Below are 24,760 nucleotides of genomic sequence, written 5' to 3'. Positions count from 1 at the left end.
CCTACTTTCAACTGCCATACAAAGATAAAGTACTATCCTGTTGTCAGCCTTTGGCAAATAACCAATCAATATAACCACCAATCCTCAGATGTTTTTGGATTTGATTTTTAAAAGACGTCCTCTTTATTTATTTATTTACTTTTGGCTGCACGGCTTGCAGGATCTTAGTTCCTCGACCAGCGATTGAACCTGAGCCCTCTGCAGTGAAAGCACCGTGGTCCTAACCACTGGACCGCCAGGGAATTCCCCAAATATGTCCCCTTTAAAAACACGTTTGCCTCTTTTTTTTTTTTTTTGCGGTACGCGGACCTCTCACTGCCGTGGCCTCTTCCGCCGCGGAGCACAGGCTCCGGACGCGCAGGCTCAGTGGCCATGGCTCATGGGCCCAGCCACTCTGCGGCATGTGGGATCTTCCCGGACCGGGGCATGAACCCGTGTCCCCTGCATCGGCAGGCGGACTCTCAACCACTGCGCCACCAGGGAAGCCCCATGTTTCCCTCTTATACGTATGCTGCAAGACTCTACATTTATAAATGCTGTCTATCTCCAGTCCTACAAAATCCTCTCACCCTCCCCTGATTCACTCTTTTGTTTATAAAGAGTACTGCTAATCCCTTAAGGGGCACTGTCAGCTTTTAAAGAGGTGAGCACATAAACGTTTTAACATCAGATTTGGTATTCCTTTTAAACAGAAATACTTGGAATACTTCACAAAACTAGGATTGTCAAAATCAAGCTTTAGGGTTTCCCTGGTGGCGCAGTGGTTGAGAATCTGCCTGTCAATGCAGGGGACATGGGTTCGAGCCCTGGTCTGGGAGGATCCCACATGTCACGGAGCAACTAAGCCCGTGCGCTTCAACTACTGAGTTTGTATTCTAGAGCCCGTGAGCCACAACTACTGAGCCCGTGCACCTAGAGCCCGTGCTCCACAACAGGGGAGGCCACTGCAATGAGAGGCCCGCGCACTGCAGCGAAGAGTAGCCACCACTCGCCACAACTAGAGGAAGCCCACGTGCAGCAACGAGGACCCAATGCAGCCCAAAATGAAATAAATAAATCTATTAAAAAATCAAGCTTTATTAAATTATACTCCATAAGGTCTCTTTCCTGGTGAGTAATACATAGATCAAACCAAAAAAAGGAATTTAAAAAATGTTTTCATTGTTACACGTTCAGGCCTTTGTTGTGGCAACAGATCCTTCCAACACATCAGCAAGCTAGAAGGATCTCATCAAGTCGCAAAGCACACAGCATTCCTTCCTGGGCCCCATTTTATCTCAGGACGGCTCCCATGTGAGACCAAAACAGATCAAGGCAGTGAGACTAAACATATCCTTGTTCTGGGAGTGAAAAACTGAATCCAAAGAGAAGACCCATCAAGTATAAGCTCCTGAGCTCTGGTTACTCAATTTTAGAAATGTCTTCTAAACCCAACTGCTGTGGGAGCAAGAAGCAGAGTGCCAGGAGAGTTTTGAGTGGTGAACTGATCACTTGCCTTTAGAAATATCAACACCTTGTCATACGGATTCGACTGGTTTGACTACTGCGACTCGTGCTTAATTTTCTCTTCTTTTGCACCTAGCTATTTGTTGTCTACTCTTTATATTTTGTCCCTCCAGGTTCCATAAGGGATTCGCGGCACAGAGGGAGACCCACCCACTCGGGGCACGTTCTAGAGAAAGAAAACCAAAGATAATGCAAGGCCAGGGTTCGGCCTTTTCCAGGAGGGAAATGGCAAAGAGGGGCAGAGATGCCAGTAGCTGGAGCACTGTAAGGGGTTCCCAAAGCAGACAGGGTCGAAGTTCATGAAGGAGAGAGACAGTGTTTAGGAAAGCACAGGAGAAGGCATTTGGAGGAGGTAAGAGTGCAGACGTTTGGACTGGCATTCGACTAGGAGAAAAAAAATCCCATTGGAGACTCAACGATCCCCTCCCCTCCAGCTATATCCTCTCTTACCAGAGCCTGAGAGCCAGCAGCGACGACACGACAGAATCTCAGCGGCCGAAGGGTTCCCACTTCCGACTCAGCACGGCAACCGGAGCTAACGTCATGACAAGGCGCCGGGCCTTGTGGAATCTCATCTGGGCGCCGGAAGCTGGGTGTGTCGCCCTGCGCTGGAAGCGGGCGCGCAAACATCCCCACTGCGCATGCGCTAACTGGCTTGGGCGGGGCGGAAGTGGCCGGAAGTGGATTTGGTGTTGGATTGGGGGCGGGTCGGGTTGAGTTGGGAGCGGATTGTGGTGGAGCTCAATGGCGTATGCGGCTCTCGGAAACCCATGTATCAGCAGCACGTATGACTTGGTGAACCCTGGCCTCTGTGGACTTACGCTGATTGTCCCACCGATCTTAGGCCTTTTTGAAACAGCTTCTGTAACTCTTCATAGATAATTATTATCTATGAAGCAATAACAGTAGCATTAACAATAACTGAAACTTGTGAACTGTTATTAGGTACCCGGAAATGTGTTAAGCTTTGCTTTGATTGGAGTGCAGTTTTCTTATTTGTAAAGTGAAGACGAGTACATCCTAAAGGTTACTTTGAGGTACACAAAGGCAAAGGAAGCAGCATACTTTTCAAGCATGCAAGTGAAAAGACAATTCATAGAGTGACAGAAAAAATTTGTAACTCACATATCTGATAAAAAGTTAATATCCAGTTATATAAAAAGCCTATAACTCAACAACAAAAAACCTAAACAACTTGATTAAAGAATGGACAATGGGCTTAAATAAGCATTTCTCTATAGAAGATATACAAATGGCCAATAAGCACATGAAAAGAAGCTCAATGTCACTAATCATTAGGGAAGTGCAAATTAAGACCACAGTGAAATACCACCTCATACCCATTAGGAAGGTGATTATGAAAAAAAATAGAAGATAAGTCTTGGTGAGGATGTGGAGAGATAGGAACCCTTGTGCATTGCTCATGGGAATGTAAAACAGTGGAGCACTTTGGGAAAACAGTTTGGTGGTTCCTCAAAAAGTTAAACGGAATTATCATATGATGCAGCAATTCCACTTCTGGGTAAATACTCCGAAGAATTGAAAGCAGGGACTCAAACAGATACTTGTGCACCACTGTTCATAGCAGTATCGTTTGTAATAGGTGAAAGGTGGAAACAACCCAGAATGTCTATTGATGGGTAAATGGACAAATAAAATGTGGCATATACATACACATCATTATTAAGCCTTAAAAAGGAAGGAAATTTTGATACTTGCTATGAACCCTGAAAACATTATGCCAAGTGAAATAAGCCAGACACAAAAGGACAAATATTGTATGACTTCACTTATATGTGGTACTCAGAGTAGGCAAATTCAGAGACAGAAAGTAAAAAAGAGGTTACCAGGGGTGGGGTGAGGGAGGAATGGGGAGTTATTGTTTAATGGGTAAAGTGTTTCTTCAGGATAATAAAAAATTCTGAAAATGAGAGTGGTGATGGTTGCACAACACTGTGAATGTACTTAATGCCACTGAATAGTATACTGTAACACACACAGACACACACCAAATGTTGAGCAATCTTAGAGTGCCTATTATGTTCCAGCATTGTTCTAGCTCCTGAAGCTACAGTAGTAGAAAAAAAATACAACTTTTCCTGGAGCTTACAATCTGGTGAGAGTGGAGTGGTAATGTAGCATTTAAAATTAATGTGCACAAGGTGGATTATTCAATAAATACTTCCAGAATAAGTGGGTAGCTATGGATTTAAACGTTAGTCAATATATTAGACCTTTACACTAAAATTAATTCAAGGTGGATCAAAGATTTAAATATATAAAGTGAAACCAGGAAAATGCTATAGGAATTAATGGGAGAAGTTTTGTAAAAGAATAATCTAAGCCATAAAAGAACAGTGAATTCTACTACAGTCAAATATTTGTAAAATGTGTATAGAAAACCAACCATAAGTAAAGTCAAAATCTAAATAACAACACTGGAAAAATATTTGCAACTAATGCCACAAACAAAAGATCTATTTTCCCAAATATGTAAAGGGTTGTTGCAAGTCAATAAGAAGAAGATCAGGGGCTTCCCTGGTGGCGCAGTGGTTAAGAGTCTGCCTGCCAATGCAGGGGACCTGGGTTCAATCCCTGGTCTGGGAAGATCCCACATGCCACGGAGCAACTAAGTCCGTGTGCCACAACTACTGAGACTGTGCACCACAACTACTGAAGCCCGTGCACCCTAGAGCCTGTGCGCTACAATTACTGAGTCCACTCGCCACAACTACTGAAGCCCGCACGCTCTAGGGCCCACATGCTGCAACTACTGAGCCCGCGTGCTGCAACTACTGAAGCCCGTGCACCTAGAGTCTGTGCTCCGCAACAAGAGAAGCCACTGCAATGAGAAACACGTGCACCGCAACGAAGACCCAACGCAGTAAATAAATAAATAAATAAATAAATAACACTAAGAGAAGGGGTTATATTCTAAACGCCAAGAGTAACAGTAAAAAAAAAAAATATCAAAGGATATGAGCCTGTATTTCATGAGAAGGAAAAACAAATGTTAGGAAAATGCAGATTAAAATTAAGCTGAGATGCCATTTTTAACTTATCAGATTGGCAAAGTTCAAAAAATTTAATAGTACACTGTTAGATTGTGTATGGAACAGTAGACACTCTTGTTAGGATTATGTATTGGTCCAACCTCAATGAAGTGCAATTTGGCAATATTTAATTAAATTACAGGCGCAAATACATTACGGTCCTACAATTCCATTTATTTGTATTTGTTACAAATAGTCTTAATGTTCAAAATGACATTTATTGTTAGAAATAAAACTGTAAAAACAAGACATATGAGAAATCTTTGTGACCTTGGGTTTTGCAAGGATTTCTTAGACATGACACCAAAAGCACAATCCATTTAAAAAAAATGGATAAAACAGACTTCAGCAAAATTAAAAACTCTTGCACTTCAAAAGACACCACTAAGAAAATGGAAAGACAAGTCACAGACTGGTAGATATATTTGCAAATCATGTAGCTGATTAAAAGACTTGTATTCAAAAATATATAAGAACTTTTACAGTTCAATAGTAAGAAGAAAAACAACTCAATTAAAAAAAAGAGCTTTGAACACACGCTTCACTAAAGATATGATAAGAATAGCTAATAAGCACATGAAAAGATGTTCAACATCGTTAGTCGTTAGGGAATGCAAATTAAAGCCACAATAAGACACTATTTTACATCTACTAGAATGGCTATACTAAAAAAGATAGTAACAAATATTTGTGAAGATGTGGAGAAACAGGAACCTCACTCATCCATTGCTGGTGGGAATGTAAAATGGAACCGCCAGTTTGGCAAACGGGCAGTTTCTTAAAATGTTATACATAAATTTACCATACAACCCAGCAATTCTTCACTCCTGGATATCAACCCAGACAAATGAAGACATACGTCTACACGAAGACTTGTACGAGAATGTCCAGAACAGCATATTGTATGACTCCATTTATCCAGAAAAGGCAAATCTAAAGAGATAGAAAAGAGATTAGTGATTGCCTGGCACTGAGGGTGAGAACAAGGAGTGACTGCAAAGAGCACAAGAGATCTTAAGAGACTGGTGGAAATATTCTAAATCTGGATTATGGTGATGGTGGTACAACTGGGTAAATTTGCTAAAAATTACCGAGAACAGGTGAAATCACTTAAAATGAGTGAATTATATGTAAATTATACCTCAATACAATTTTAAAAAATGACATTTATACAGTCATTGTGGCATTGTAAGAGCAAAAGAACAAACTTAAATTTCCATCAATAGAGGACTGGTTAAATAAATTATAGGGGATCTGTACAAAGTGGCTGCATAAAAAAAAAGAGCTCCTTTATATATTGGTATGAAGTAATCTTCAGGTTTTATTAGGTGAGAAGTGCAAGATGTATAGTATGATAACATTTGTGTGAAAAATAGGGCAAGGAAGAATAATGTGTACTTAAGAGTTTGCTTGGGGACCTCCCTGGTGGCACAGTGGTTAAGAATCTGCCTGCCAATGCAGGGGACATGGGTTCCATCCCTGGTCCGGGAAGATTCCACATGCCGCGGAACAACTAAGCCCGTGTGCCACAACTGCTGAGCCCATGTGCCACAACTACTGAAGCCCGTGCGCCTAGAGCCCATGCTCCACAACAAGAGAAGCTACTGCAGTGAGAAGCCAGCGCACTGCAGTGAAGAGTAGCCCCCACTTGCTGCAACTAGAGAAAGCCCACGCGCAGCAATGAAGACCCAACGCAGCTAAAACCAAACCAAACAAAAAATCACGATGCATTTATCATCCATAAAAAAAAAAAGAATTTGCTTATGTATGCCTAGAATACCTCCGATATATAATACTTTAAATATCTTGTAAAGCTATGTAAGAAACTAGTATTATTGTTTGCCTCTGTAGAAGGCAACTGGGTAGCTGGAGATGGAGGTGGAGGGCGACCTTTCACTGCATATTAGAACCATGTGAATTATGACTTATAAAGAAAGTAAATAAAAATGCAAACTTAAAAAAATGGTATTCAAATAAAGGAGGTTATTTGACCTTTTCGTTTTTCTTTTACAGAAAAATTACTTCCAATAGATGGCGCTCCTGAAACACCATACAAGTTTTACTTTACTTTTTTTTTTTTTTTTTTTTTTTTTTTGAGGAAAAACCGAATTTGCTCTGATGGCCTTTCTTCTCCATTTGTCACCTTTGGGAATCTTGAGTCTAGATTTAGGGTTGAAAATCTCTACTAGGATTGCTCCAAAATGTATTGCTCTGTTTCTGAGAACTGGATAGAAGGGAAAACACCTGGATTAAAAAAGAAAAATTGCAACTGGTTCAGAAAACCAAATAATGCTTGGGCCCTGTTTTCCTGACTGAAATTTCTGGTTGATTGAATTAGAACTTCTGATTGATTGCTTGGGTGATTAGAAGGTTAATATAGGTTCAGTGATTCTTAACTAAGGGCGACTTTGCATCCCGTGGGGATACTTGCAATATCTGGAGATATTTTTGTTGTCACAGCTGGGGAGTACTACTGGCATCTGGTGGACAGAGGTGAGGGATGCTGCTAAAAATCCTACAATGCACAGGAGAGTCATCCCCCTCCCCCCAAGGAATTATCAATCAATCCTCCCTACCCCCCATCCTTATAGCTGCTTGGGGAAAGGAGATAAACTTGGCAGTAGTTGGGAAGGCAGGTAGTGCAAAGGCACTTTCTTAGAATTGGTGTAGAGAGACACACCTACTCTGAGTTCTGGGCTCAATTCTTCCTCAAATGGTTTCCTTGAAGGTGGCTGTATTGGTCATCTTCCCGTTCCTTAAGGGGCTAAAAAGGATAGTACAGTCATAATCATTTTCCATCATCCTCTATGAATTAATTTGATGCATATTTATTTTCTAATTAAAAAAATTTTTAGCTTTCACTCTAAATGCCTTTATTTTTTTCACCTTTCTTCATATATATATACTTAAAAATTTTTTTATTGGAGTATAGTTGATTTACAATGTTGTGTTAGTTTCAGGTATACAGCAAAGTGAATCTATTATACATATACATATATCCACTCTTTTTTAAAAAAAACTTTTTTTAAGATTCTTTTCCCATATAGATCATTACAGAGTATTGAGTAGAATTCCCTGTGCTATACAGCAGGTTCTTATTAGTTATCTACTTTATATATAGCAGTGTGTATATGTCAATCCCAATCTCCCTATTTATCCCTCCCTGCCCTTACCCCCTGGTAACCATAAGTCTGTTTTCTATTGATGCATACTTATTGAGTGCTTTTTATGTTCAAGGCTTTGGAGTGGTTTCTTCATGGTCCTGGGGGTGGGAGAGGACAAGAATGGAGGCTCTGTATCTAGTTTCTCTGTGTGTTCTTCAACTTTTTGTCACTAGACCCTGACCTCAGTCTCTCTCAACCCTTCTCTTTATTTCGTCCATTCTACCCAAAGGGATAACGATGCCATCGTCTGGTATGTCCTAAGCAGTTTCTTCCAAATAACTTGCCCCCCCCATTCCAAAATTTTACCACTACTAGCTAGCAATGTCTCTTTCACTTCACATTCCCTTACCTGATAGAGCTGGTCATTGGACAACAGTGTCTGCTTGTCTGAAGCTGCACAAAAAATAAACAAAATGTACACATACACAAGATAGAATAAATAATATACTGGGATATATTCACCCCATGGAGTACTGAATAGCAATAAGAATTAGTGAAATACATCTACATATAACACTATGGATAGATGTCACAAGCATACTGTTGAGTAAAAGAAGCCACACACAAGAGTACTTACTGTATGAGTCTATTTACGTAAGCAACAAAAACAGGCAAAATGAATCAATGTTGTTAGAAGTCAGGATAGTGGTCGCTTTTGGGACTAAGTGGAGGCTGGAAGTGACCACAAGTGTTAATTCTCTTTCTTAAACTGGGTGCTGGATTCATATGTGTGTTTGCTTTGTTAGAAAACTTTTTTGAGCTGTGTGTATGTGATTCATGAACTTTTCTGTATGTAGGTTTTACTTCAAGAAAGAGTTTTTTAAAAAGCACAGAGGACAAATCAGAGAGAGTTGGATCTTGAGATAGGCAAATATGCTGTGAAAACACCAAGTGTCCTTTTCTCCTGCCTACAGAACCAGAGCCCCACCCAGTCATGCTCATCAGTGACACGTGCCAACCCAGTCTTTTCCATTGGTTCTATTTTGGTAGGAAGAAGGCTAAGGGTCCCAGGTGGTCTCACCTCTCAGCTAAGAGCATTCTTTTACCTCTTGACTGGCGAACTCCTTCCTGTCCAGCAATGTAGTAGACCCCAACAGCAAGGAGGAAAATGCTAATGATTTCAGCGAAGATAAAGCCAGACACAGTGGCTAAATTCAGCTCAATGCAGTTCTGACACACTGTGGGGAAAGGGAACGATAAGCCTCCTTCGAGGTGTGAAAGTTGTTCTGGATTTTTTTCTCCTGAGATAATACCTCTGTCTAGGGCAGAAGACTGTTCTCTCTGTGGGTGGTATGGCAAGGGAATTGCCTGGGAAGATCCTTGGGCTGAGAACTCAATGCTTTTTGATGTTCCTCTGTCTCCCAGGAGTCCTGGGGGAGCCCATGTAGTATTACTCCCAGCAAATATTGAAATATAAGGAAGACCAGATCCCATTCTCCATGCTCAACTGCCTTCTACATTCCTGTTACTTACCTTGTAGTCTCCCCTGTCTCCCTTACCTGCCCTAACTCACTTTATATAAACTGCTGACTGCTCCAATCTGTGGGGCCTACCCAAAAGTGAGTCAGGCTTTACAACACAGGCTATGCTTTTTCAAGAATTTGGGGGAACTGCTTTGTTAAATTCAAAAAGAAGTAAGTTGAGGGACTTCCCTGGTGGTCCAGTGGTTAAGTCTCCATGCTCCCAATTCAGGGGGCCAGAGTTTGATCCCTGGTCAGGGAATTAGATCCTGCATGCTGCAACTAAAAGATGCCACATGCCGCAACTAAAGATCCCCCATGCCTCAATGAAAATCCCGCGTGCCGCAACTAAGACCCGGCGCAGCCAAATAAATAAATTAAAAAAAAATTATGTTGAGATTAAGAAAACTGGCTCTTACTTCACTGTTTAGCATCTATTTCCACACTCACCCCAGACAAGAAGCTCACCAGAACAGCAAGTACTGTTTAATTTCACACAAGCAAACCAAAGGGGATACGTACTTCTATAATATACTTGGAGTGGTTTTGAACGGTTCTTTGATCCTTGACACCAATATATCCCTCGAGGGTCCTTGGCACTACTTCCAAGATTCCAAGTCTTTTTACTTGTGTTTACAGGACTTATTTCCACCTCATCTTTAAACCATCTGATAACTTTTTCATTCATGTCACAAGTCAGACGTACTGAACCATCTTCTTGATTGTCATCCACTTTTACTGAAAAAGGAAATGTCTGTTAAGATCTTGCCTCTGAAATTCTCCCTGTCCCAGGGCATCAGGAGAAGACCATGACAGTACTGCTTCTTAAGCTTTAATGTGCACATGAATCACATGGGGTCTAGTTAGAATTTCAGGTTTTATTCAATAGTTCTGGCGAGGGACTGAGATTCTGCATTTCTAACATGCTCCCAGGTGATGCCAATGCTGTTGATTCATAGGTTGTGCTTTGAGTAGTGCCTAGCTGCTAGGGTCCTCTTTCTCCTCCAAGAACCAGAAAACTAATTGTTTAGCTACAGGAAAGCTGCCAGGGAGGTCAAGGCTGGCCACTGATTTGGTTGACACTGGAGAGGTTTGCTGTCTATCCTTCATCATCCCATCCCTTCTTCACTTGCTCCTATAGGACTACGGTTGTGGGAAGCCATATTTCCATGAATTTCCTCAGAGGCTGATGGTAGAAAGAAGCCATTTCCCCTACCTTCATTCAACTGTGCCATAGTACCTGTAGAGACAGAAGAGAGACAGAGGATCAGCTGGGCATGAAGTCATTCAGAGCCCCTGATGTATCATTTCCATGGTCATTTGAGGCCAACATGGAGAGCAAGAGCCTAATTCATGCGAGTGACAGTATCTATACCTATTTCTTTGGATTGTTGCCTAAATCACCAAACCGAATTTAGGGTGGCGTATAGCAAAGAGTTTGTCTGGTCTCTCTCCTGGGTTGCTGGGAGGGAGTTTCTCAACCCGTGGAATTTCATGAATGACAGGATTGCCTTTGTGATTCTTCGTGGGCCCTTGGATCACACATGAGTTTATGCTAATGAGATGACTCAGGATGGGACCGGTCAAGATCAAACATGTGATTGGAGAATTGGGGCTTTGAGCTCTAGGAGGGGGAGGAGGACTCGAGATTGAGTTCAGTCACACGACCAATGATTCAATCAATCATGCCTATGTAATGAAACCCCAATAAAAACTCATTCATACTTCCTAGTTGGTGAATATATCAATGTGCCAGGAGGGTGATCTATTTTAATTCCTGAAGGAGAGGGCATGGAAGCTCTGTGTTCAGGACCCTCCCAGACCTCACCCTATGTGTCTCTTCATTTGGATAGATCTGATTTTATTTTTTGTAAGAAAACTGTAGTAGTAAGGATAGGGGTTTCCAGAGTTCTGTGAGTTGTTCTAGCAAATTCTGAGGGGGTTCTTGGGAACCCTCCAGATTTGTAGGCAGTTCGTTAGAAGTGTGGGTAGTCTGAGGATCCCTGAATTTGTGCCTAGCTTTTAAAGTGAGGGCAGTCGTTTTGGGGACTGAGCCCTTAACCTTTGAGGTCTGACATTAACTCTGGACGGTTAGCATTGCAGAACTGTATTGCAGTATCCGTAAGGGTATTGCCTGTACAGTGTGGAATGCTCTTCTCCTTTAGCAGCTAAAGCCCTGGCAAAGACTGGGTGTGCACTAGCTAAAGCCTTTTAGAGCTGAGTTACTTCTAAAACCTTCACCCTTGGTGATCCATTTTTTGTGGAAACCCTGAATGTCCCCAAAGAGTTAGCTATTAAATAGCCCTCAAATCTGTCTCAAAACTCAGAGCAGTAGAGTTGCATGGTAGACATACTATAGAGAACCAACACTGGAGTTCAGTTCAATTGGATTTAATCCAAACACTTACCACTATTATGTGTCTGAGTAACGAGTGTGGAAGAAAAGGGTGGTGATACAAATAACTAGTTGCAGCTTCTGAAGAGTTTACAATGAAGTGGGAAAAAAATAATCACAAATGTAATAAATGTAATAGTACTTATAAATTATCATTTAGTATTTGTATAAATGCATATGGAAAGGGGTAGAAACTATTGATTTTGACCAAGGGTGAGGGGACAGGGAAAGCTTGACAGAGAAGATGGCATTTGGTTCTGCCTTGAAGAATGAGTGAGAATTCACCAGACAGAGAAAGAGTTTCCAGGTAGAAAGAATAGCTGAACAAAGATACAGACTTGGAAAAGGACAAAAGAGGCAGTTTGGCTAGAGGTAGAGTTTGTTACGGGGAGAGATGGGGGCATAGATCAAAGTGTGATGCAAACAGTTGGAAGGAGTCAACAGTCTTAGAACTTCATATAGGGGTGAACTGTTTATCAATAGTTCACCCAGCACAGTGCCTGGAACGTGGTAGGAACTTTATATATTTCGAATGAATGTATGAGTGAATAAATGGGTAAATGAAGATAAAGAAAAGCAAGACAAAGAGTTAAGCAGATTTCTAACTAGCTCTTCTCCCCATCCACCTGATCACCATGGGAGGAAAAAAGAGTCCCCTCATTCTAACTCTGATTCAAAACTCTCCATATCTCCTCCCTCTTGCTTCTCCCTCCCACCCTCCCTATCCCACCCCTCTAGGTGGTCCCCAAAGCACCGAGCTGATATCCCTGTGCTATGTGGCTGCTTCCCACTAGCGATCTATTTTACATTTGGTAGTATGTATACAGACTTAAACTTTTGAATATATTCTTTTTTTTTTTAATGTTTTATTTATTTAATTTTGGATCTGTTGGGTCTTCGTTGCTGCGCATGGGCTTTCTCTAGTTGCGTCGAGCGGGGGCCACTCTTTGTTGAGGTGTGCGGGCTTCTCATTGCAGTGGCTTCTCTTGTTGGGGAGCACGGGCTCTAGGCGCGTGGGCCTCAGTAGTTGTGGCATATGGATTCAGTAGTTGTGGCACGCGGGCTTAGTTACTCCGCGGCATATGGGATCTTCCCGGAGCAGGGATCGAACCCGTGTCCCCTGCATTGGCAGGCAGGCTCCCAACCACTGCGCCACCAGGGAAGCCCCTGAATATATTCTTATATCAGTGGACGTCTCTTTAGCATTTCATACTCATGGTGATTTTCTCCTTCTGGAAGCTCTCTACTCCCTTGGTTTCTATGGAATAGCACTCATCCGATTATTTCAGCTCTTGGATCATTCCCTTATCTCTTTACTGACATGTTTGTTCTCTAACTATTCCTTAAAGGTGGTATCCTCACAGTTCTATCCTCAGCCTCCTCTTCCTCACATCTCTCATACTTCTTGCGTGATTTCAACGACTTTCAATGTGGAGAGGATCACCTCTAGTCCAGATTCCAGGCATCGGCCCAGTTCATCCACTTCCTATTGTATTTCCAACTGAATATTCGTTCAGGCAACCTATATTGAACTTTACACTCAATCTGGCAACGTTGAAACTTATCTCTTCAATTAGACTATGAGCTAATTGGAGCAGAAGGTTTTTATTCACCTTTATACCCTTCTAGCCTAACACGTAATAGGATCTCACACGTATTTGTTGACCAGCTGACCAACAGAGTGAGTGAATGCTTCATAGGTCTACTCCTAACCCCAGCCCTGAGTTAAGGAACACATACCTTTTCTCTTCAGATTCCTGGCCTGTGCCCTTTGGGCTACATTCAAACCTAAGATGGTGGCATCGGGATTCTCTCTCAAGCCAGTAAAGTCGTCTGTCTTGACTTCTTAGGAGACAAGGACTCCATCTCTCCCATGGAACACGGCTTCTCTTTAGCAGAGAGCAGTGAGAAGCTTCATTTTTGCCCTTCCTTCTCTGAACTTTAGGATTACAGCTCGAGGTTAGGAGATCCAAATATTCTTGCCCCCCTGTTATGGCTTCTTCCCTTGAGCCCTTCTCCAGACTGTCAGACCCCCTAGCGGGCCCTTACCTTGAAGAAGAGTGACAGCCAGGATGAGGCCGGCCAGACGCTTCCCCTGCTCCATAGCAGCCTCTGTTCTTCTCCCGCAGAAGCACTGAGCAGCCCCTAGCAGCCAGCCAGCCACCCTGTGCTAGCGTATAGCCTGGCTCCGCCCAGCATCCTTAAGGCTGGGGCCCCTGTGAGAAGGCAAGAACCCGGAGCCTCCACCCTCTGCTTCAAGTGTGGGCGGTGGGTGGGGGCAGGGCTCAGGAGGGCGGCAGGTGCAGATACCTCTGGCTTTTCAGTTAAGGAGAGGGGCGTGGGTGGTGGAGGGGAGGGAGCGTGAGGGAGTGCTGGATTCCCATCTCAGAGACTCAGCTTGTACGGAAAGCCACCTTGGGTGCTGGGCAGGAGGTGGCCTGGGCCGCTTTCTTTTTATGAGGGGGAAGATAAACGTTTCTGCCACCACTTGTTACTTGGATCTCGGCCAGCTGTTGCCTGTTGCTAGCTGTTGTTGTTAGAACTAGTGAATTTAGGTGGGAACTCTTAGGTGCTTGGGGCTGGAACTCTGAACAGAAAGCCACCTCAGTCCAGGGATTTTTTTTCACTGCTCTCTTGAGATGATATCATCAAAGTGGTTCCTGCCTGGAAAGGAATAGGTAGGACAATTCCACCAAGACAGACCATACATTTCCAAGGACTAGGGTCAGCTGTGTTTCCAGGATCTCAGGCCCCTCAGCCGGTCAGCCAGTGAATTGAGAAAAATGTACAGAGCTCTCATCACGTGCCACGCACAGGCCAGGTGCTGGTGATACAGAAGTGAGCAAGACACGTACGCTCTCTACCCTCGGATAAATTACAGTCTAACTGCGACAGTGTAGACAGTTTGGGCTTTCCATAGCCCAGAGGAAAAAAGTCCATTTGTCTCCTGGGGAGACTCAACTGTGCTGTGAATTAATCATACTGTCATTAATAACTCTCTCTCTTATTGAGAACATATGAAGTGTCAGGTACCATGGAAACATTCCATTCGAGCTCGTCTCATGGTACTGAGGGAATCAGGCTCTGAAGAATTCTGTGACTGGCTCAGACCCAGCAGGTAGGCAGTATTGGAGCCAGGATGTAAATCTCTCGTTAGGGGGCTCCCAAAGCTCAAACTCCCACTGGTAAAAAGCTACTTAGGGGCTTCCCTGGTGGCGCAGTGGTTGAGAGTCCGCCTGCCGATGCAGGGGACGTGGATTCGTGCCCCGGTCTGGGAGGATCCCACATGGCGCGGAGCGGCTGGGCCCGTGAGCCATGGCCGCTGAGCCTGTGCGTCCGGAGCCTGTGCTCCGCAACGGGAGAGGCCACAGCAGTGAGAGGCCCGCGTACTGCAAAAAAAAAAAAAAAAAAAGAAGAAGAAAAAAAAAAAGAATCTACTTAGTGTGGTGTCCCAGGCGGCCCAAGGAGGACCTCGGGTAGGGTCCCAAGAAAGAGCAGGAAAGGGAGGAACCTAGCTGATATGGCTTCTGGGTTGGGGTTCACAGCTTGTCTCAAGGGTTTTGAGAGGTGGCAGTTTTTAGGTGGTGAGTAAATGTAGTGATGTTGCTGACAGGAACTCAGAATTTCTTGTTTTTCATCAGTGACTCAAGAAAGGACACCCTGAATCTCCTTTTACTTCCTAGAAGTCCAGGCAACCTTTTCCATATCCTCTGCTTCCCCCTTCTACCCCTCCCCCACCCTCCATGCTCTGAGAAAGAGCGATTTGCACCTGCTTCCTTCCTACCCCACCCCCAGCCTACCTCTACCCTGGCAGCCTCCCATCACCAACAGCAGAGAGCAGAGAAATAGGCGTCTTCTAGTGCCTCCACCACCCTTTACTTTTTCCGGGTACGCATGAGTCAGTTGGGGGAAGGCAGCTTTCACCTTGGCTGATAGTTCTGTGACTTGGGTCTGTCTTCTGGATGAATTCTGCTGGAAGATGGAACACAGAAGTTTTCTGTCTGGCCTGATACTGGCTGCCCTTCTCTCCCAAGGTAAGGCTTCTCTGGGTGGATGGGGGCATCTTGGAGAAGGGACCTAAGAGCGACATTACCACCTGGAATGTGGTCCACTCGAAAGTCCTTCTCAATGCTAGCTTCAATTCACCAGGCAGCATTGTCAAGGAGGGCCATGTTGGGACGTAGCACAGGGTGTGGGAAGCACAGGCTCTTGGCTTTGACTGAATCCAGCTAGGGGTGCATCTTTACCTTGAATGTCTCTCTGAAGACCTTAGGCCAGAGATCTGTAGGAAGTGTTGCAGTATCTGTGTGCCTTAGCCTAGGGCTGGTAATGGGAGCACTGTTCCTTCTAGGGCAGAGAGCCTTTGGGATCCAGGACTCTTGGTCATTTGGCCATCATGATGTCACCACCTGGGGCCATGGCCCAGCACTCAGGGGAATGCTTTAAGAGAAAAGTTAAATTGAGGCTGAGCAGGAGGGAGGGCAGATTTGGGGTAGTAGAATGACCCACTCATCCACGTTTGTCTGGTTTTAAAACTGATACTCTCATGTTCCAGGTATTCTCTCAATCCCAGGCAAACTGGGATGAATGGTTACCCTAGTAGTCAGCTTCTTTGGGACATCCAGGATTTCCATTGGAAATGGATCCCCAAGGAATACATGACTCTGTGATGTGGAGCATCTGATGTACATGTATCTCCCTGAGAATACATGCATTTTCTCCTGACCTGCTACAGAGGCACGAGAAATGGCTCTTCGGGGGGTTTTCTAGAGGATGCTCTTCTATCCAAATTGGTTACTGACCATGAATCTCAGGAAGAATGTAGATTACACTTTTTCCTGGGATTAGAGATATAGATTCCAGTGCCTCTGTGGGCTGTGGAGATGCTCTCAGTCACAGCAGTTCAGTGGATCTAGAAAGGTGCTGTTCGTACCTCCAACCCTTAAACTCCCCACAAGACTTGACCTGTGTGGAGCCCCAAGAACAGATTCAATAAAAATTTTTTTTCCTGTCCCTCTCCTCCTAAGCAAGGGTGGAACAACTAAAAATCTTTACATGGGATTTGCCCTAGGTCCCCTTTTGGACCACCGGGATGGTAATTCATATTAGCTTCTCTCCTACCCCCAGCCATCATTGGCCATAGGAAAGGCTTTAGTAGTACCATTCCCTTGGTAGTGGTTGGGGCAAGGGTGGGGTGAGGGGGCAGAAGATGAGAAGTTGACGTGGGAGTGTTGCAGGTGGCTGGGAAGTAGAATCAGAAGGTTTCTTGGAGAAAAAAATGTGGACATCTCCAATCGAGGACCATTCTTCTGCCTTTCCATATCTGTTGGGTGTTTTAGCAGTCTGGGCTCCCCTCCTACTTCTAATCAGTGGTCTGAACACATTTCCAGGAAGGTTCTTGGATCGACCCAACTCCATGTTTTCCTCTTTTGCTCCATGTCCATCAGGGCCTGTCCTCTGTTTGGATTGTATCCTCCTGTCCTTCTTGGTCCCCGCAGTTTGTGGGGAGCCTATTGAAGCACTTCTCTTGTGACTTCCGTCTCTCTCACTAGAAACCATGAACTATTCTAGACTTGGAAAGTGGTCCTTCTTAAGTATGAGCCTCAGCAGAACAAGCAGTCTGGTGCAGACCAAAGAGCTGCTCCAATCGTGGTATTTTTTCCCTTAGTGAGCCCCTTAAATATCTCTGTGGAGGAACTTGAGGACAGAGTGTTTTTGAGATGCAATGCCAGTATCACGTGGCTAGAAGGAACAGTAGGACAACTGGCCTTAGGCAATAAAACTATGGACTTGGGAAGACGCAACCTGGACCCACGAGGAGTGTATGTGTGCAATGAGGCAGATGGACAAACCAGCAGAACAACTACTCTGCAAGTATACTATCGAAGTATGTGCTTCCAAGACCCTTTGGGTTGGAATGGATGGGGCCTCTGGGTATGAGAACTTTCTAGGTGTAGGGAGCTCTGGTGTACCAGTCTGTGCTCTCAACAAACTGGGTTGCTCTCGTAATGGTATGAGCCAGATTTTGGAGCCCTGAGTGGGAAATAGCTTAATGGCAAAAGAACAATAGGGACCTTGTGACCCAAGCAGTAGGGGCTTGGTTGGGAGAGTGGTTGGCTTACTGCCTTGTTTAAGTTCCTACAAAGCTGAGACAACTTCTTGGCTCTCCTCAGGGATTTCTTGGGTTGAAGGTTAGATGTATCAAGGCTCTCAGCAGGACTTTTTCCAAGTTTGGGTCTTGGCATGAGAGATCCTGGGGCTGACCTAAGAGGCAGAGATGGTTCCCTGATCTTGAAGACCCTCCACCTCTCCTTCGGCCTCCCTTCCCCCACAGTGTGCCAGAACTGTGTGGAGCTGGACTCAGCCACCCTGGCAGGCATCGTCATCACTGACATCATTGCCACTGTGCTTCTTGCTTTGGGTGTCTACTGCTTTGCTGGACACGAGACTGGAAGGCTCTCCAGGGGTAAGTGGAAGGGACAGAACATGTGTGTGTTGTGGCTGTGAATGTGGGTATGAGTGTGTACCTGCTAAGGAATGGGGCTGGAGGTGGGTTGTGTCTCATCTGGGAGTCACTATTGCAATCTCCTAAGGACTCCTACAACTGGTTGCTGACAGAACTTAGGTGCCCATATAGCTCATGCAGACTTCCAAGGGTGTGACCAGCTGAAGTCCCCCTGCAGCATTCATGGGGTCTCACTGTCCCATCTCCTAGGCCCTTGTTGACTCTCTTTCCCTGGTTCTTCTAGTTGCTGACACTCAAGTTTTGTTGGGGAATGACCAGCTCTATCAGGTGAGCCCTGAGGGGAAAAAGATGAGAATGGGGGGAGGAGTGAGTGGGGATGGAGAGCCTGATACTAGGTTTAATGTGTATGTGTGTGAAGGTCCTAGTGGGGAATCCATCACTGGGGGGTCTGGAATGGCCAGGAATGAGCTCTCATCTTTGGGGTCTGCTGGGGTTCTCCCTGGGACAGTTCTGGCACTGCCTCACTGTTTCTCCTTCTCATCTCTTAGCCCCTTCGAGATCGGAATGATGCTCAGTACAGCCGTCTTGGTGAGAACTGGGCTCGGAACAAGTGAACCTGAGGCTGGTGGCTTCTAGGCTCATTGGTTATCGACTGGACCTTCTCTCCTTGCTCAGCCAAGAAAGCTGTCCTCCTTCACTCAGCAGGCGCCTGGACTTTTGAAGGCTCCTGGACAAGGCATGGGAGTGGCCCTGACCTGACTGGGCCCTTGCCCTCCCTGCCCATCTGTGTCCTTCTTTCATCACTTCCCTCCTCTGCCCCACATGGACCGTGTGATGGGCCGTCTCCCACCATATCTTGACCCACTGGTGTTTCTGTCCTGGTGGGCTCCCTGGGTGCAGGATCGGCCCCAGCACACTCTCTTGGCTCCAGTCCCCTATTACAACCCTTCTACGGCTTTGATTTCCTCACCACAGTGGAGGGCGGGCTGCTGTGTTTAGGGACGCAGCCACTCAGAAGTTTCCATGACATCATGAGCGGAGGTGGCAGAGACATCAAAGGCCCTGAGGACCACTTCTTATCAAGGCTCCGAGAGTGTGTATGACAAAATCCCATTTCTGCTAAGGGGCTGGCCTTGGCTTTATGACTCCTGTGGAGTGGTAGCCACTACCTACCAGGAGGTCTCAGCCAAGGCCCCTTCAGTACCCTTTTCCCCTGTATAGAAGGTACCATTCTATTTTCTTTCCTCAGAACCTGTCCCTGCCCCACCCCTGCCTTCTGCATAGTAAACTGGCATCAGAAACTCTTCATCAATTAAAACATACTATCCTTCTCCACACACTTGGAAAGCTGGAGTCTGAGACTGGGTGGGGAATTAGGATATTTTCAATAGATGGCATCTTTAGCCATTGGGTTAGTGGTGGTTCTGAAACTTTGGGATTTATTTTAAAAATACACACTTGGGTCCCACTTGGGGACACTCTTGGGTCCCCAGGTGATTCTGAAGCAGCCTCAATTCAGAGAATCTCTGGTTTAGAGGAAGAATTGAGGCCACTTACTCTTTTGTGTCCTTTACGCCCATGCCTGTCTACCATGTGTGGGAACCCCTCTTTTTTTCTCTGCATAAGAGTAATTCAATAAACTTCAGAACAGTTTAATGAGAGATGGGCGTTTTGTTTTTAAAGATTTTTTTGATGTGAACCATTTTTAAAGTCTTTATTGAATTTGTTATAATATTGCTTCTGTTTCATGTTTTGGTTTTTTGGCTGCGAGGCATGTGGGGTCTTACCTCCCCGACCAGGGATCAAACCCACACCCCCTGCATTGGAAGGCAAAGTTTTAACCACTGGACCACCAGGAAAGTCCCCAAGAGTGGGAGTTTCTTAGACCAGGGTTCCCAAAGGAGAAAATTATTAGCAACCACATAGCCAGAGGTCTGGATGATTCTGCCCACTATCTCCTCAAGATACACACAGACCCTAACTTTGTTAGAGACAGAATGAACTTCCAATTTACACATGCTTCATTCATGGTTATGATTCATTCCTACCCTTTATACCCTACTGCTGCAGTCCTCCTAGCCCTAGATCCAATTGTCACACTGGATCCCTCCACCTTGGGCAACTCTTCCACGGCTTGCATTGCAGCAATACTTGTGTCCTTCCCATGCCCTGCACACTTCCTTTGACCCTGTGCTCCTCATATACCCTTATGTCCCCCTCTACAGCTCACCAGTTCTCAAAATTCACTGCACATTGGAATCTCCTGGGGAGCTTTCAAAGTACTGATGCCTGGGTGACACCCCTAGAGATGCTGGTTATACTGGGTTGGAACATCAGGACTTTTCAAACTGCCTAAGCTGATTCTAGTGTGAAGCCAAGGATGAGAAACACTGACCTTCACCTGAGCCCTTCTAGAAACTTGGGTCCCTTCAGCTCTCTTTTCTTTTGTGCTTTTAAAACACAGCTTTACTGAAGTAAACTGACATGAATAAACTGCATATATTTAACGTGTAAAATTTGATAAGTTTTGGCATATGTATACACTTGTGAAACATCACCAAGATTGATAAGTATGAACTTACCCAATACCCTGGACAGTTTCCTTGTGCCCCTTTGCATGCAATCTTTTCCTTATCCTCTCATCCTCTAGGCAACCACTGATCGGCTTTCTGTCATTATAGATTAGTTTCCGTTTATCTAGAGTTTTAAATAAGTGAAATAATATAATATGTACCCTTTTCTGGTCTGGCTCCTTACACTCAGCATAATTATTTTGAGATTCATCCATCTCTTTGCATCTATGAATAGTTCATTCCTTTCTAATGTTCCGTAGTACTCCATTGTATGGATATACCACAAGTTGTTTATCCATTCACCCCTTGATTGTCTTTTGAGTGTTTCCTGGTTTTGACTATTACAAATTAAGTTGCTATGAACATTCATACATAAATCATTATACAAGTCATACACTAATATACAAGAACATACACTCTTATCTCTATTGGATAAATACTCAGGAGTGGAATGGCTGGGATACAACTTTTAAAGAAAGTAGTCTGGCTATTCTAGGTTCTTTGCAGTCCCATATGAATTGCCTTCTCAGTTACTACAAAATGCCTGCTGAGATTTTGATCAGAATTGCATTGAATTTATAGGTCAGTTTGGAGAGAACTGACATCCTAATGATATTGAGTCTTCCGGTCCATGAACATGTCTTTTGTCAGATTTATCCCCAGGTGCTTTACTGTATTTTTGATGATATTGTTTATGTTATTTAAAATTTTTTGATTTCCAGTAGTTCCTTGAAATTGTATAGGAATACAATTACTTTTTGTATATTGATCTTCTATCCTGAAAACTTCCTAAACCCATTTATTAATTCTGGTAGCTTTTTTTTTTGTAGATCCCATTGGATACTCCATTTATTTGATCATGTTGTTTGTGAATAAAGACAGTTTTTTATTTCCAGCTTTTCCATTTCCAATCTGGATCTGTTTTACTTCTGTTTCTTGGCTCATTGCACTACTAGAAGCTCCAGTACAATGTTGAGTAGAAGTGGAGAGAGGACAGCCTTGCCTTATTTGTGTTTTGTTTGTTTGTTTTTAAGTTCTGGGTCCATTCTAAATATTTATTTATTTGGCTGTGCCAGCTCTTAGTTGCAGCACGTGGGATCTTTAGTTGCGGCATGTGAACTCTTAGTTGTGGCATGTGGGATCTAGTTCCCTGACCAGGGATTGAACCCAGGTCCCCTGCACTGGGAGCGTGGAGTCTTAACCACTGGACCGCCAGGGAGGTCCTGCCTTATTAGTGATCTTAGGGGGAAAGCATTGTTTTTCATCATTAAATATGATGTAGGCTGTACGCTTTTCTTAGATGCCCTCTAACAGGTTGAGGTCATTCCCTTCTCTGTCCAGTTTGCTGAGAATTTTAAACAAAAATAGTTGTTGAGGATTGTCAAGTGCTTCTTCTGTATCCATTGAGATGATTATATGGTTTTACTTTTTTTGTCTGTTAATATGGTAAATTACATTGATGGCATGATCTGTTAACCCAATCCTGCATTCCTGAAAAAAACTGTACTTGGTCATTATGTATTTTTTTTGTGTGTGTATATTATTAGATTAAATTTGCTAAAGTTCTGCGAAGCTTATTTTTTTTTTTTTGGCTGTGTTGGGTCTTCGTTGCTGTGCACGGGCTTTCTCTAGTTGCGGCGAGTGGGGGCCACTCTTCGTTGCGGTGCGCGGGCTTCTCATTGCGGTGGCTTCTCTTGTTGCGGAGCATGGGTTCTAGGCACACAGGCTCAGTAGTTGTGGCTCGCGGGTTCTGGAGCGCAGGCTCAGTAGTTGTGGTGCACGGGCTTAGTTGCTCCGCGGCATGTGGGATCTTCCACGACCAGGGCTCGAACCCGTGTCCCCTGCATTGGCAGGCGGATTCTTAACCACTGCGCCACCAGGGGAGCCCGTGAGGCATTTTTGCGTCTATTCATATGGGATATTGGTCTGCAGCTTTCTTTTCTTGTAATGTCTTTGTCTGGTTTTTTGATATCAGGGTATGTTAGTCAGGGTTCTTCAGGGCAACAGAGTTGCAGTTGATGTTGCATGTTGAGCCCAAAGGAAGGTCTGGAGACAGAGAGCGCACCCTCTTCCTCAGACGACCTCAGTCTGCTTTTTCTTAAGGCCTTCACTGATTGGATGAAGCTCTCCCACGTTATAGAAGGTAATCTGCTTTACTCAAAGTCGACTGATACAAATGTTAATCTCAGCTAAAGAGTACCTTCACAACACAATGAGATGCGTTTGACCAAATATCTGGGTACTGTGGCTCAGCCAATCTGACACATAATATTAAGCATTGCGCGTGATAAGTTTGGTCTTCATAGAATGAGTTGGAAGTATTCTCTCTTCAATTTTCTGAAAGGGTTTGTATAGAATTGGCATTATTTCTTCCTTAAATGTTTGATAGATTTCACCAAGGAAGCCATCTTGGTCTAGAGTTTTCTTTGTGGAAAGGTTTTCAACTCTGAATTCAGTTTATTTAATAGCTAAAGGGCTATTTTGGTTACCTAGTTCATCTTCAGTGAGTGGAGTGCCTTCTCCTTTGACTTCAAATTCTCTCCATCCTTCCCTTCAGGGCCCAGATCAAGTCTCTCCTCCTCCATGGAGCTTTTGCCCACCACCCCAGCTCTCCCAGTTCCTCCTGGGAACACTGACAACACCGTCTATAGCACTTCTATGCTTACTCACATTGGTTCTGTCGCTGTTTAACTTTTTGCATACTTGACCACTCATATAATTATAAGCTCCTTGAAGACAGGAGGAACTGTTTGTATCCTTTTGGTACTTAGCACAGTGCTGGTCTGTCACACGAGTGATTAGAAAAGCACTCATGGAAGGAATACCTCAGCAATTCCATACAGAGTTTTTAAGTCAGGAGAATGGAGGGCATTTCTAATGATCACAGTCAGCACTGGGTAGCTGTTCAGAGCATTGGAGTTGGACAGCCTTGGCGGCTAATTCCAGCTCTGTCCCTGACTAACTGTGCACCTTGAGTGAATGACTTCACCTCTTTGAGCCCCCTATTCTCATCTGTAAAATAAGGACATCTACCTTGTCGGTCGGTCGTCATAGGATGAAATGAGATAACGCTTGTATAGTGCTAAACACAATTTCTAGAGCAGAGTAAATGCTTCCTAAGTGTTAGCTATTATTGCTTTCATTACGCCGAGCCATACCTCCCTTGCCTGGGCAGCATCAAATATACCTGGGGCAGAACTGCCACCCCTGGGCCAGCCTGCTGATCATCAACTAGTGATGGTCAACGTCACATAGAGTCCTTTTGAGCCTGAGTGCTGAGTGCTTACAGGGAGAGAAGCAGCTTCAGCAGGGGCCAACAAGTAGAAACTGTAACCACAAGACCCAGGCTGAGTGTGTCCAGTATGTGGAGGCTGCTGACCACAAAGTGCTTTTGTGAGTCGTGGTCACACTCTTAAATAGTCCTGGGGTCAGCAGAGAGGTTTCTGAGTGCAGAGAGGGAGCAAGGAGAGCCCACTGGTTTGAGCTGGGCTGAGAGGTCCTCAGTGCTCTGGCGTCTTCTCTCTGCAAGCTGAGTGTGTGCCCTGGGAGAGTGGAAAGAAACCCTCCCACAGCACCAGTCTCTGCTGTGCTGCACCCGTGTACCTCGCTCAGAGTGCAGCCCACATCCTGGCCGCTAAACCACAGCCCGCCTCGGGCTGCAGGCTGCTGCCTCTCACAGTGGAGGGAGAGGGGCCTGCCCGGCAGCACCTCCTCCCCTCCCCTCCCCTCCCCAGCCCCAGCTCCGCGGAGGCGCTTCCTTTTCGAGGCAGCGAGGAAATATGTGTCCGCTGCCTCCCCTTCACCTCCTCTCTTCTGCCTGCTGCCTTCAGCTACCTTTTAAGGCCTCTGTTTCTGTCTCACCCATTTTCTGAGCTGACCAATCCATCAGGGACCCATCAGGCACTCTCTGCCATCCTTGATGTTTTTTTCCAAAAGACGTTAGGCAAACGATCATTTTTCTTTCTCTTTCTTTCTCTCTCTCTCCTTTCTTTCTTTTCCTTCCTTCCTCCTTCCCTCCCTCCCTCCCTCCCTTTCACTCGCTCTCTCTCTTTTGATTTATTCCCTGATGCCCTTTCCAAAGAGAGCTTCAGGTAATGTCTGCTTCAGCTGTGAAAACAGGTAGTACTGGCATTTGGGGTCATA

General features: G+C 44.6%; 3 protein-coding genes across 6 annotated transcripts in view; 1 reads left to right on the top strand and 2 right to left on the bottom strand.

Moving 5' to 3' along the window:
• UBE4A (ubiquitination factor E4A) overlaps positions 1-2,063 on the bottom strand; it is a 35,023-nt gene extending 32,960 nt beyond the window's left edge. For all 3 annotated transcript variants that reach the window (XM_022559120.3, XM_022559121.3, XM_089915639.1), the window contains exon 1: positions 1,957-2,063. The gene's annotated coding sequence lies outside the window, so the exon portion shown is untranslated. The remainder of the gene's footprint in view (positions 1-1,956) is intronic.
• A 2,649-nt stretch (positions 2,064-4,712) lies between these two features.
• On the bottom strand, positions 4,713-13,743 carry CD3G (CD3 gamma subunit of T-cell receptor complex). Of its 2 annotated transcripts, none has more exons than XM_089915653.1 (7): positions 13,628-13,743; positions 10,400-10,423; positions 9,706-9,921; positions 8,770-8,901; positions 8,073-8,116; positions 7,244-7,323; positions 4,713-5,492 (listed from the first exon to the last, which is right to left on the bottom strand). In XM_089915653.1, exons 1-6 carry the CDS (start codon positions 13,680-13,682, stop codon positions 7,258-7,260), a joined length of 537 nt encoding a protein of 178 aa, XP_089771779.1. In that variant the 5' UTR covers positions 13,683-13,743; the 3' UTR covers positions 4,713-5,492; positions 7,244-7,257. The 2 variants fall into 2 exon arrangements, with proteins under 2 accessions (XP_089771779.1, XP_022414909.1); XM_022559201.2 differs by having other exon boundaries at positions 7,240-7,323; positions 13,628-13,741.
• A 1,633-nt stretch (positions 13,744-15,376) lies between these two features.
• On the top strand, positions 15,377-21,514 carry CD3D (CD3 delta subunit of T-cell receptor complex). The gene is made up of 5 exons (XM_022559171.3): positions 15,377-15,612; positions 17,247-17,465; positions 17,913-18,044; positions 18,328-18,371; positions 18,593-21,514. The coding sequence occupies exons 1-5, from the start codon at positions 15,558-15,560 to the stop codon at positions 18,656-18,658; spliced, it is 516 nt and encodes a 171-aa protein (XP_022414879.2). The 5' UTR covers positions 15,377-15,557; the 3' UTR covers positions 18,659-21,514.
• The last annotated feature ends 3,246 nt before the right edge of the window (positions 21,515-24,760 follow it).

This window comes from Delphinapterus leucas, chromosome 7 (genome assembly GCF_059928025.1).
Source record: "Delphinapterus leucas isolate spDelLeu-1000000601 "Yukka" chromosome 7, BTC_Dleu_Yukka2, whole genome shotgun sequence".
Lineage (NCBI taxonomy): Eukaryota > Metazoa > Chordata > Mammalia > Artiodactyla > Monodontidae > Delphinapterus > Delphinapterus leucas.
Note: the sequence above shows the minus strand (reverse complement) of the source record. Positions and strands in the feature narration are given on the sequence as shown.